General features: G+C 33.0%; 1 protein-coding gene across 1 annotated transcript; it reads left to right on the forward strand.

Moving 5' to 3' along the window:
- Positions 1-1,035: 1,035 nt before the first annotated feature.
- Positions 1,036-5,960, forward strand: LOC108216247 (putative receptor-like protein kinase At3g47110). The gene is made up of 4 exons (XM_017388954.2): positions 1,036-1,998; positions 2,458-2,745; positions 2,954-4,942; positions 5,444-5,960. Exons 1-4 carry the CDS (start codon positions 1,092-1,094, stop codon positions 5,815-5,817), a joined length of 3,558 nt encoding a protein of 1,185 aa, XP_017244443.1. The 5' UTR covers positions 1,036-1,091; the 3' UTR covers positions 5,818-5,960.
- Positions 5,961-13,893: the final 7,933 nt, after the last annotated feature.

Genomic DNA, 13,893 nt, shown 5'->3' on the forward strand with positions numbered 1-13,893 from the left:
GGCTGCAGACTATTTCATGATAATATGTTATAATCTAAAAGAAAGACCGTTATTTTGGTTCGTATGAAACCTTTGATAATTCGGATCGGACCAAACCGTGAATATCCTTTATTGTAAGTAGTTGTTCAAATTCCTGATAAAGTGCTTCTGTTTTTTTTTTTTCCTTCAGAAATGAGTAATTGCTGTTATGTTTGATTAGGACATTCTTTTTCATTTCACAACCTGATAGTATTAAAACTAACAGAAACATAAATTTGAGACAAGTAGGAATTTATTTAGGCTCTGATAGTATCGCTGTTTTAAATAATAATAATAGTTTTTTGTTAAAATATAGGTGAAAAACCAAAAATTATCTGGTAGATCTGAAATCAGCTGTTTTTAGGAAAAGGCAGAAACTATATTTTTTCAAACGATGATTATAACTTTTTACTGAGATGAAAAATTAAAAATCGTCCGGTAGATTTGAAAGCAGCTGCTCTAAAAGTATTTTTTAATATTTGCGGGAAGCGTTCATTATCAAATTTCATCAAAATCATTATTTTGATATTATAATTTAATATAACACTCTCTTTTCTATAACACCAGTAAGGGTCCTGGAGTCACCAGTAAGGGTCCTGGAGTTTGGAGACAGTTCTGCATCAAGTTACTAGCACCGACTATGCAGGACTCATTCATCTAAACTGTCAAAGTCAAATCTCTTAATAAGATTTGGCCCAGCTCATTTAATTTTAAGGACCCTAGCTAGACCGGAATGATTAAATTAGTATTACTACTTCCTCCGTTTTGAAATATAAGTCGTTTTGAATTTTTGGCACATATTTTTAAGTCCTTGACCGCATAGTTAAAATCATTATTTTTAAAATTTTCTTTTTGTGAATAAAAATATATGATAAATATTATAATCCGTAAAAAGAAAATTTTAAAAATAACAATTTTAACTAAGCGGTCAAAATATTTAGAAGTGTGCCAGGCTAATATATTGAAAATTCATTCTGGCTTGAAATTCTAAAAACCCATACATATTAATATATTATGATTCTACCCACCTACTGTAAAATCAATGCTCTCCAGACTCTTATCCATCTTACAACATGCTTCTCTTTGCTCTCTGTCTCTTCTTACTGAGCTCTTACAAGCCTTCTTCTGCTACAACATCATCCAACTTAATCACTGACCAACAATCCCTTCTTGTTCTCAAAGACCATGTCACTAGTGACCCTCATAAATTCTTGCAAAAAAATTGGTCTGCTACAACTAATCCTAACATATGCAACTGGATAGGCGTTTCTTGTGGCTTAAAACATCAACGAGTCACGGCCTTAGACCTCTCCTACATGGATCTCAGAGGCACCATTCCTCCGCATATCGGAAACCTCACTTTCCTTGCTTCACTTGATCTTACTTCTAATAGTTTCCATGGTGCTATACCAAAAGAATTGTCTGGTCTGCGTAGACTAGAGAAAATTTACTTGGAATCCAACAACTTTACTGGATTAGTACCTTCTTGGTTCGAGTCGTTGCCAAAACTCCGAACACTGTCCCTGAAAAACAACAGCTTAGTAGGGATCATCCCGGTTTCTCTAGGCAACATTGGTAAACTTGAAATCTTGAGCCTTTCATATAATTATTTAAATGGACATGTTCCAGAAGAGCTAGGGAACCTTTCGAGACTTTGGTTCTTGGACTTGAAATATAACCAGCTGACAGGTTCAGTTTTTAAGGCCATCTTCAAGTTATCTGCATTGACGAGAGTTGATTTAACAGGTAACGGGTTCTCTGGTAGTCTCCCATTGGATATGTGTGATCGTGTCCCGAATTTGGAAGGATTGTTCATCTCTCAGAATCAGTTTTTCGGGCAAATTCCATCTAGTTTATACAAGTGCAAGACACTTCAGTACCTGTCATTATCTTATAATGGATTCGATGGTAGCATACCGAGAGAAATTGGAAACTTGACTATGCTAAAATCGCTATATCTTGGTGACAACCAGTACAAAGGTATGTAGTTTTACTTCCTGATTACTTCAGACTCTTCAGTTCATTCTTTATCTGTTTTGGACTATTCAAATACGATTAAACATAAGTTGTTGGATTATAATTCAAGAATAAGTATCGGTATGACTCGTGAGATTAGATCAGATATGGTAGGCACTACTTTTACTCACTTGACTTACTAATCATGTTTGAGCAAATTGTGATGTGCCACCTACATAGTTCTGGAAGAATAGGTAGAAATTATTTTCACCAAACTTTGTGACTTTAGCTGAGCATCTAAGATATCTTTGCACCAACTCGAGTGGAGTTGTTGGCATTAGCTCTAAAGTCTAATCAGTTTAAGAGATTAAATCCTGTTTTGTACAAACTGTATTTTATTGATAAGGGATTTTATTGTTAAGTAACATCCTCTGTTTCAGGCATCTGAAAAATTGGTAATGCAGACTTCTGGTACTCTTGCAGGTTCTATCCCAATGGAGATAGGTAACCTTATCAATTTGGAAATACTGAGCTTAAAGAATGGGTCCCTAACAGGAGTCATACCTTCTTCTATCTATAACATTTCATCCTTAACAATGCTTGACTTGTCATTCAACAAGCTCACTGGAAATATATCATCCAGTGTGGGGAATTTTCAGAGTCTGCAAGAGTTCTATTTGACACAAAATATGTTCACGGGAAGCATACCTCGGGAGATTGGAAATCTTACGCTGCTTAAGCTTCTTTATCTTCATAGTAACAATTTGACTGGTACGTTGAACTTACTACAAGCATATGTCATCTGTAGTAATTTAACTACATATGCACATAAATTTATCTGTAGAAGTGTAGATTCTGATAACAAATCGATAGCAAAATTCATTTGTGCTCTTATATAATACAGCTGTTCTTAGCTCTTCTAGAATCCTATTATAAATGTAATTATATACCTTTAGGTTTTCTTCTTTATTTGTTGCAGGTTTACTACCCCAAGAGATTGGAGACCTTACAACTCTCGAGAGGTTTGGCATACACGACAACAGCCTCACAGGCATCATTCCGGTCAGAATCTACAATATGTCATCTTTAAAGGTGCTTGATTTAGGTCGAAATCAACTTTCAGGAAGTTTACCATCAAGAATTAATTTACCAAATCTTGAAGAGCTTTACCTAGCTGGTAATGAGCTGAGTGGAACAATTCCTAGCTCTATTTCAAACGCTTCTAAGCTTACCATTCTAAGCTTGACAAGCAACTCATTCACCGGATCCATACCCAATACCATTGGTAACTTGAGACTCCTGCGACGCCTCTTGCTCGGAGAAAATAATCTAACAAGAGAATCTTCTAGTATGGAGTTGAATTTCATTTCTTCTTTAACCAACTGCCAACATCTGGACTTGTTATCTATTTCACTGAATCAGCTAAATGGAGTCCTTCCAAAATCAATTGGTAATCTCTCAACCTTCCTTACTACATTTGAAGCATTTGGATGCAAATTAAAAGGTGAAATTCCTACTGAAATCGGAAGCTTGACTGGTTTGGAAGCTATACTTCTTGATAACAATGAGTTGACAGGACATATTCCACCAACTCTGCAAAGATTAAATAATTTGGCACGTTTATATCTTGAACATAATAAGTTACAAGGATCCATTCCGAATGAACTTTGCCGGTTAAATAACCTAGGAGACTTATATTTAAGTGATAACAAGCTGAATGGATCGATACCAGTATGCTTGGGTGACCTTAGATCAATGCAAAGGCTATATTTGGATTCCAACCAACTGAATTCAACCATACCGTCAAGCTTATGGAGTCTAACCGATCTTATTGGTCTTAACTTGTCGTCAAATATGATTAGTGGTTCTATTTCTATGGAAATTCAGAACCTGAAGCAGATAACAGAAATCGGCTTGTCATGGAACCAATTAGACGGCTATCTACCAAGTACCATTGGAGGTGCCCAAATGCTTATTTATTTGTCTGTATCACACAATAAACTGCAGGGATCACTTCCACGAACACTGGGAAACTTGATAAATTTGGAATTCTTGGATCTATCTAATAACAGATTTTCTGGAGAAATTCCCAAGTCTTTGGAGGCATTAAGATATCTCAATTATTTCAATGTGTCATTCAATAGCTTGCAAGGGAAAATTCCAACAGGCGGATTGTTTTCTAACTTCACACTGCAATCATATCTTGAAAATGACGGGTTGTGTGGTATTCCAAGTATGCAAGTGTGCAAGAATGAGGCTCACCGAAAATCATGGTCCAAATATGTGAGAATACTGAAATATATTGTGCCATCAATAGCAGTATCAACCCTTGCACTATTTTTGATTTTTGTTGTGATAACACGGAGAAGAAGGAACATAAGATCATCAAGGCAAGTTAGTTTATCACCTAGTGCATGGGAAAGGTTCACATATGCTGAAATTGTAAAAGCAACGAACTCATTTTCTGAAAGTAACCTGATTGGTGAAGGGGGTATGGGATCAGTCTACAGAGGAATACTTCCAAATGGGGTGAACATTGCAGTGAAAGTTTTCAACCTGCATTCTGATAGAGCCCTCGAAAGTTTCAATGTAGAATGCAATATTATTGGTAGCATACGTCACCGTAATCTTATAAAGATCATCAGCAGTTGCACAAATCTGACATTCAGAGCTTTGATACTGGAATACATGCCTAATGGTAACCTGGAGAGCTGGTTGTACTCGCAGAACAGGTGTTTAGATGTCCTGCAAAGGATAAACATAATGATCGATGTGGCTTCAGCCTTGGAATATCTTCATCATGGTCTCCCAACCACAATTGTACACAGTGATCTTAAACCTAGCAATGTCTTGCTTGATGAAGATATGGTTGCACATGTTTGTGATTTTGGTATTTCACAACTCTTAGGAGAGGAAGAGCATATGACACAGACCAGTACGCTGGGTACAATTGGGTATATGGCACCAGGTACGTAATACCTTTTTGTTTATAGGTTCAAATTTGGTTTTAAATTATTTTGGAGAATATTCGTTCTCCTTGGAGGATGTTTTCAACAAGCATGGCATCAATAAGCGACAAACACAAAACTAAAAACAGTGACATAAATGCAAAATACTCCGGCATCATCTTACACAATAGGTCCATCCAAAACCTTAATGTGTTAGAATAAGCCTCAAATGGAGATTATTGGGGGTGATGGAGACCTCCACCAAACCAGAGCTCTCAAACCATGTTAAGAACCAGTTCATGTAAAATGCTAAGGTGTTAGAGCAAGGCCCCAAATGGATCTTATGCTGTATTTCAACAGTAACTTCACTATATTGGTACTTAGACATCTTAATTACCCCAAGTTCTGCTCTTATTGTTAAGAAATTTATATTGGCAATTTCTTTCTATCGAATGAGGCCAAATTTATTCTTGCAAGTTCTTTCTAACTAAATCCAAAGTGCGGATGTTTGTGATGCACAGAATATGGAACGGAAGGAATAGTATCTGCAGAAGGTGATGTCTACAGTTTCGGTATTTTGCTGCTGGAAACTTTTACAGGGAAAAGGCCAACTGATGAAATGTTTTCTGCTGAACAAAACTTGATAAGTTGGGTAAATGAGGGATTACAAGGTTCAGTAATAGAAGTGACAGATGAAAAGCTAGCAGATCAAGGCCAGGAACTCACATCTTCGGAACTGCAATGTATCTCATCTGTCTTCAAACTAGCCATGAATTGTTCAACATATACACCTAAGGAAAGGACAAACATGGCAGAAGCTGCGGGAAGACTCGATAAAATCAGGAACAAGTTCCTAGCAGAAATAGAGCAGGTGAAAAATTTACAATTTCAATAATATTCGGGCATGTGGACATAAGTTAATCCACAGGAAACAGGATTCAAGATACCAAACAGGGGTTTTACATTAATTTTCAAAAATGTGGCTTGATTTCTAAATTCATCGAATGGTGGCTGGATTTCGTCTTTGCCTTTCAAAAACCTGTTTCTCGTTAAGAACATTATGTTTGCATAACTTAATCAAAAAACATAAACCAAAGGGCTATCTAGATAAAAGAAGTTACTCCCTCCGTCCCTTTTTACATGTCCCTTTTGAAAAAAAAAAATTGTCCCAAATTACTTGTCCACTTATCTTTTCAAAACAACTTTTTGTATGTTTTTTCAAAAAGTAACAACTTCCAATGTTTGACTAACCTATATATACATACAATTCTATCTAATTCACTACATTTATTAAGAATATGTATGAAAATAAGATATTCAACTAACTTTTTCTTAAGATGCGTTATTTTTTCTATATGATATTGAGCAAATTACGGAGGAGGGATAAAATATTCTTTAGTATCTCAGTATATGAGCACATTTTAGGATATGTGAAAGTTGTGTGTTGTTCATCTGAATTTCGATTATATTTCCTTTTAAACTATTGTCCAAATTGAGACGCCAAAAACGACAAAAGTAAGTCATCTTTCATAAGAAATTTAGATGACCACTTCATTATAAAGGAAATCGAGAGGATAGAGTATGAGTCTCTCTTTAAGTTTGTTAAGAAATACTTGGCATACATGGATGACTCTTTCGATTGAGAAGGATAATCAGTCTTAAGTAGAAGTTTTTTAAGGATTCATCAAGTTAACTAATTTCTTACGATATTTCATCTCTAAATTCATATATCAAAACCGATCATTTGGTTAAAAAAGTTTTTTTTAAGTCAAGGTGCGGCTAAAGTGGCATAGAAACAGATCGAACCTGAGCTAATTATGATAATGAAAAACCTTACATTCGGGAGATCTGATACTGGACAGTTCGATTTTAGAATGGCATTACAAGCAAGATTAGATTCAAATCCCATGACATCGTAGATATTCTTTTGGACCAAAACTTTGTCGATGAAATGAACAAGTCAGCTTTCTACATTGGTAGAGAAGCAAACCGAAATTTAACACTAGTTGTGCGGAAATAATTGGTATTCCTAAATTTCAGTAATATCTTGGTATATTAATAAACTTGATTTTATAAAACAAATTTCATATCGGTCGCTTGCCACTGTATAAAATAATCTTCTTTTTTTAAAAATTATAGGACTTATACAATAAGGTGACCTTTTTGCTATCATATGAAAGCAAAAACTTAAAATGGAAACAAGTGTAGCATGTTTCAAAAAAGTCACCATATTTAATGAGAACTAGAACTTTTTACATAAGATAATATAATACCTTAGCAACCACCCTTAGATTATAAATATAATTATTGGCTATGATTGCACAAAATATATACAATTATAAAAATCAAAACCGGGGAGTAATATCCCTAACCTGGTTTTGGAAGATTGGCAGTTACGACCAATTTTTTTTATAATGGAGAATAATATTAACAATTCAGAGAGTTGCAAAACAAAGTATTTTGACCAATACATTGAAGGTGTTGTTTTTGTGATGCGCGTCATCTTTTGATGTTCGATTTTGCTTTTTTAACTAGTTTTAAATTTCGGTTTGCTTGTCTACCAACATAGAAAGGTGACTTGATCATTTCATCGACAAAGTTTTGGTCCAAAAGAACATTTACGATGTCACGGGGGTTGAATTTAATCTTGCTTGTAATGCCATTCAAAAATTAAAATGGGGAGTATCAGATCTCCCGAATGTAAGGTTTTTCATCATCATTATCTCAGGTTTGATCAGTTCTATGCGCCTTTAGCGGCACCTTGACTCGAAAAAAAACTTTTTTAATTAAATGGTCGGTTTCATGTATGAATTTAGATATAGAATATCATAAAAATTAGTTATTTTATGAATCCTTAAAAAAATTCAATATAAGACTGATTATCCTTCTCAATTAAAGGAGTCATCCATGTATATCAAGTATTTCTTAGCAAACCTAAAGAGAGACTCACACTCTATCCTCTTGATTTTTTTTATAATGAAGTGGTCATCTAAAGTTTTTATGGTAGATGACTTACTTTTGTCAGTTTTGGCGTCTCAATTTAGACAATAGTTTAAAAGGCAATATAATTGAAATTCAGATGAACAACACACAGCTTTCACAGATCATGAAATGTGCTCATATACTGATATACTAAAGAATATTTTATCCCTCCCCCGTAGTTTGCTCAAACTCGTAGAGACCTATGGATACATATCATCAATGTAGATTATGAAATCGGACACTTATAGCCTATTTTTAGATGACTCAAACTTGTTGAATAAAAATAGGCTTTAAGTGTCAGATTTTATCTACTTCGATGATATGCACCCATAGGTCTCTATGAGATTGAGCAAATTACGGAGGAAGGATAAGATATTCTTTAGTATCTTAGTATGTGAGCAAATTTCAGGATCTATGACAGCTGTGTGTTGTTCATCTGAATTTTGATTATATTGCCTTTTTAAACAATCCAAATTGAGACGCCAAAGATGACAAAAGTAAGTCATCTTTCACAAAAACTTTAGATGACCACTTTATTATAAAGAAAATCAATAGGATAGAGTAAGAGTCTCTCTCTAAGTTTGTTGAGAAATACTTGATGTACATGAATGACTTTTCATTGAGAAGGATAATCAGTCTTAAATAGAATTTTTTCAAGGATTCATAAAATAACTAATTTTTATGATATTCTATATCTAAATTCATATATCAAACCGACCATTTAGTTAAAAAAAGTTTTTTTTTCAAGTCAAGGTGCGGCTAAAGGCGCTTAAAAACAGATCAAACCTGAGCTAATGATCATGATGAAAAACCTTACATTCGGGAGATCTGATACTCCACATTTTGATTTTTGAAGGGCATTACAAGCAAGATTAAATTCAACCCGCATGACATCGTAGATGTTCTTTTGGATCAAAACTTGGTCGATGATCAAGTCACCTTTCTATGTTAGTAGACAAGCAAACCGAAATTTAAAACTAGTTGTGCCGAAATAATCTGTATTCCTAAATTTGAGTGCTATCTTGGTATACTGTTAGAACTTAATTTTGTAAAAATTTACTTATGGGTGGCTTGCCACTATATCAAATAATCTTTTTAAAAAGTTTTAGGACTTATACAATTAGGTGACCTTTCTATGTTTTAGGCAACCAGCTTCTAGTCCCATAACCTGTTGTGCAATGCTTAGTGAGGAAAAGTTATTTTAAAGTTTATATTTATATACATACTACTATATTTATTTATTTACATACTACTATATTTTGTAATCATTGCCTTTCTATATTTCTCTTTCAAGTTAATCAGTGGTATAATGAATGACATTATTTAGTGAACATAGAGGGATTTGATTGGGGAGAAGCTTTACATTAAATTAGGGATTGATTTGGTCCAAAAAAATAAATTGTTTTATATGAAACTATTGCCTTAATTTTAGCACTTGTTTTCCCAGGACACAAGCCCCTAAAGGAGTTTGATTGTGATATTGTTACTAGTTTGTTTGATAAAAAAATATTAGTTTATATAAAATTATTTTTTGTATTTCAGGTTTTATAATTTTCCTTCAAAAATCAACAAAAGCGGCTAAAGAAATTCAATTGGCATTTTCCGCTTTTGTTTTACTTCAAAAAATGACCAATGTCTAGTAAATCAAAAATTCCAAATATATTTTATTATACTTTCTTGGTCTCGAAAAATATAATAATTTTCAAAGTAGTAAAACTCTTTTCAAGGATGCTATGAATATTATTTAAATAACATTTATTTTTTAGAATAAATATTTTTAGTTAAATTTTCTTATAACTATTTTTCAATATCAAGTGTTTTTGACAGACAAACAAATCAGTTCTTTGCTATTACAAGTAACTTATAATTTGAGAAAAAATACAGAAGAAGTCATTAGTTTATTTTCTAAAAAATGCATGATAATGTGAAAAGTGTACTCTACCTTACCTTTGCAAAGCTTCCTTCAACTCTTACAGAGAGATGCTTGTTTTCCCACCATGGACCTAAATTGTTTTATGAAAAAGAAGTAATAATGATATGATATAACCAAAGTTAGAATGCAAGAAAGAACAGACTTCATAAACCTATAAATTTTAACCCCATCATGTATGTTATACTCCTATTTTTGAGGACACATCACTTTCAATATCAAAGGCATGTACTTTGCAGGAGGCAATTGATTCACAGCATATTTTAGGAGGACAAAGAAGGGGACATGTAATAGACAAGAGAAGTATTTAAATGTATTCTGTACAGTTTGATTTGTTATATGTAAGTACCTATTAAGTAGATGATACTCTAAAGATAATATAAAGATCAATAGCAAACAAAGTATGTTTCTCAAGCACTCACAATTCATTGAAGAAACAGTTATGCATATCCAAACTTACAAAGAAAGGCTGCAAAAATCATACAAAGAATTCAAGCAAAGGAAACAACGGGCCACTATAGACCTGAAATGCTAATTAAGGTTCTCATACCAAAGTTGTAAACTTCATGAACTTCATGCACATCACCCTTCACTTAGTGTTCAATTCTCGTATCTTCAGTAACAACACTGTACATTGAAAATTTAAGTAGTCTAATTTGACGTGTACTATGGATGTTTACGAATTTGAATAAGACATTAAGTCATCGTTGCCGTTAGATCAAACACTACTATATGCATCTACACCAAAAATTCACACTTAGGGGAATGAGCTTACTTACCCTCAAGCATGGACCAATATTGTCCCCAAGTGTTTGTTCCTCGGGTTTGTGGTCTCAATTGCACATCAGCCCTCAAAAGTAGAATATAATTTTTTTTTAAAACATTTCCTGGAGGCCATAATCGGGTTTGTGGTCTCAATTGCACATCAGCCCTCAAAAGTAGAATATAATTTTTTTTTAAAACATTTCCTGGAGGCCATAATCAATACATACACATTACCTGAAACTAACTGAGAGTCTCACGGCCAACAGTATGTGCACGTGAAGATCCACTAACCACAATTTTGTGGCTTTGGTAGGCTGTTTAATTAGCTTTTTTGTTTCACTGTAGATGTTGGATATAATCAATATTCATACAATCAAATAACATATAAACAAGTACATACTATATACAAACAATTAAATAAACAACTAGTGTGACCTAAATACTATTCATGAGTTCTGTATAGCTATGAAGATAAATACTAGCTATTGCATGATTAACAGCATTAATTTAAGTATATTTCAAGCATCAATACATTTTTTGGACCTAATACGTCACATCTGACCAAAAATATTGTAGACAATTAAATATCCTCATATGTGAAATTAATATTATATTTGCATCAGAATAATTTAGATTAAAATGACAAAACATCACCTGAACTTACAATTAACAAATTAGAGCTGCTACAAAGTTGAATCTTTGTATCACTGATAGAAATTTGGATAAGATCATTTGTCCTTTCACGCAATTTGGCTTCACAGCTCTCCCAGCCCTTCCATTTCAATATTTTAGAGGTTGATTCCATTTTAGTCCCTGCAAATTGATGTATATTAAGAACAAATATTAAATATATATAATCCAGTAGTAACCATGATTGTCTTACTACATAAATTACCAATTTATACTACAAAATGTAACAATTTATTAATTTCTTGTTTTTATGAATTAGAAAAGATCAAGCTCTGATTAAATCTACATGTTTGAATAGCTAAAGAGAAAGGGACATTATTAGATCACCCCTTTGATGACCATGACCAGATCTGCGTGTTTGAAAAGGTAAAGAGAAAGGGATTATATTAGTTCACCCCTCTGATGATCAGATCTATCTATTTGAACAGCTAAAGAGGAAAGGATTATATTAGATCAGCCTTTTGATGACCGGATCTACCAATCAAAAATCAATCGATTATCAGCCCAGCTGGTCATGAATCCGAGCTAGGGCACTGATCACCCAAGTGGAGATTTGTATACACACACAAAATAAACACCATATAAATATGAGGAGAGAATACATGTGAATAGTATATGGGGACAGGAGGAGGGTGGGGAGGAAAGAACACAGGCATAGTGATGGAAAGAGAAAGGTGGTAAGTAGTGAGATGAGTATGCTAGATGATATAATGTAATTGAAAAATGAAAATGAATGAAATTACATGCCCATATGGCCCAGATTGATCATATTGGTATATTAATTTCACACACAAATATATATACCTAAGATACAAGTGGGCTTATTCTCCGAGGTTTTATGGGCCCAAAATTATTAAGAACTATTATATATATGACTTTACACAACATTAAAAAATATATTATTACACAAACTATATATATAATCATTAATATTCTTAGTGTTCATTTTAAGTAACAACCCTGTAAAATTGAAACTTTAACTAGCCTAATTTGGGGTGCAATGTCATGTGTTTATGAATATAACAAATGATGCATTAAGTCATCGTTTTCATTAGATCAAAACTATATAAACTATGGACACACACTAAAAATTCACACTTAGGGGATTGAACTTACTTATCCTCAAGTATGGAACAATATTGTCCCCTAGTGTTTGTTCCTCAAGCCCTGAAAGTAGAATATAAAAAATAATTTCTACTATTTCCTGAGGCCATAGTCAATACATACACATCACCATTAGGAGAATCTCACCACCACCAATATGAGCTAATGAAAAGCCACATACCATAATTTTTTGGCTTCTGAAGGCTGTTAAGAATTTTTATTTTACCCTGGATGTTGGATTAATCAATACTATAAATGTTAATGGTTTTCTTTTTATACTCATAATCAGAAATGTCTAGTTTTTCCCTCAATTATGTGATATTTATGGGTTAACATATATGTGATATGTAAACAAAACGGATTAATATTTATATTTTCTAATGGTGAAATTTAGTGGCCAGTTAATATATTACTAGTGAAATTAATCTATTGATTTTGCATTTATGTTGATCTATGTAGTTTTACTCATATTTGTTAGTTGAAATGTAAATCATAGATAAATCATCAATGTGTTAAATGTATTTTACTTGCAAAGTTTAGTTTCAAATAATTATAATCTATTCCTTAAATATTTTTTAATGTTCAAATTTGTATTTATCTTTTAATCTATCATGCATTTTTTTTTTACTTGGTCTGTCTATGTCCAATTAGCTTTAAGGATGAAGCCAAATATTTGCTACATCCATATTAAGGTTGATTAATTAAAATTTTGATGATTGTGCCTTTAAATAAATATAAAGATACTTTAGAGAACATATTATTAAATAATATTAATCGTAAGTTTTTTAAAAATGTATCATGTCGGATAAACATATGACTACAAAAGAGAATTATTATTTTTAATAATATATGATATATATATATATATATATATATATATATATATTTTAAATCTAAATTATTCATACCCACACACACACACACACACACACATATATATATATATATATATCATATGTAAATAATGAGTGTTGTATGATTGTGAATACTTATTGGGATTCACTTAATTAATCAAAAGCATAAATCTAAAATAATCCTAATCATATATAAAAATTTAAACAATTACAATGTGTACTTGAACATCAGAATTTTGAAAGTTTTCATTGCATAAATTGATAGGAAACATCCTAGGTCTTCCAAGTAACTGCAGAAGAGTTGTCGGCCTGCAGAGTGTGGTTGAGTATCACCGATCACCTCCTTGATTACCCTGTGATTAACAGCATTGAAGATAATTAATAAGCTGTAATTTGACTAAATTAGAAGAATTAAACATAATACCTGACACTGCATGCTAGAGACAGTGGTCTATGATGTGTTATAACCATTAAAATTCAATCATAAAAATACCTTGTTCTTTCCATGCCCGTTTCCTCTATAGATGTCAGTCAGCAGATCACAAACCACCTGCACTATTTCCATCAATGTTGCAAACCTAATAGGTTGTTCGTCCCGAATCTGTTGCACCAGTGCACGCACCTCGTTAGGGGTGAGGCCATACAT

The sequence above is a fragment of the Daucus carota genome, chromosome 4 (genome assembly GCF_001625215.2).
Source record: "Daucus carota subsp. sativus chromosome 4, DH1 v3.0, whole genome shotgun sequence".
NCBI lineage: Eukaryota > Viridiplantae > Streptophyta > Magnoliopsida > Apiales > Apiaceae > Daucus > Daucus carota.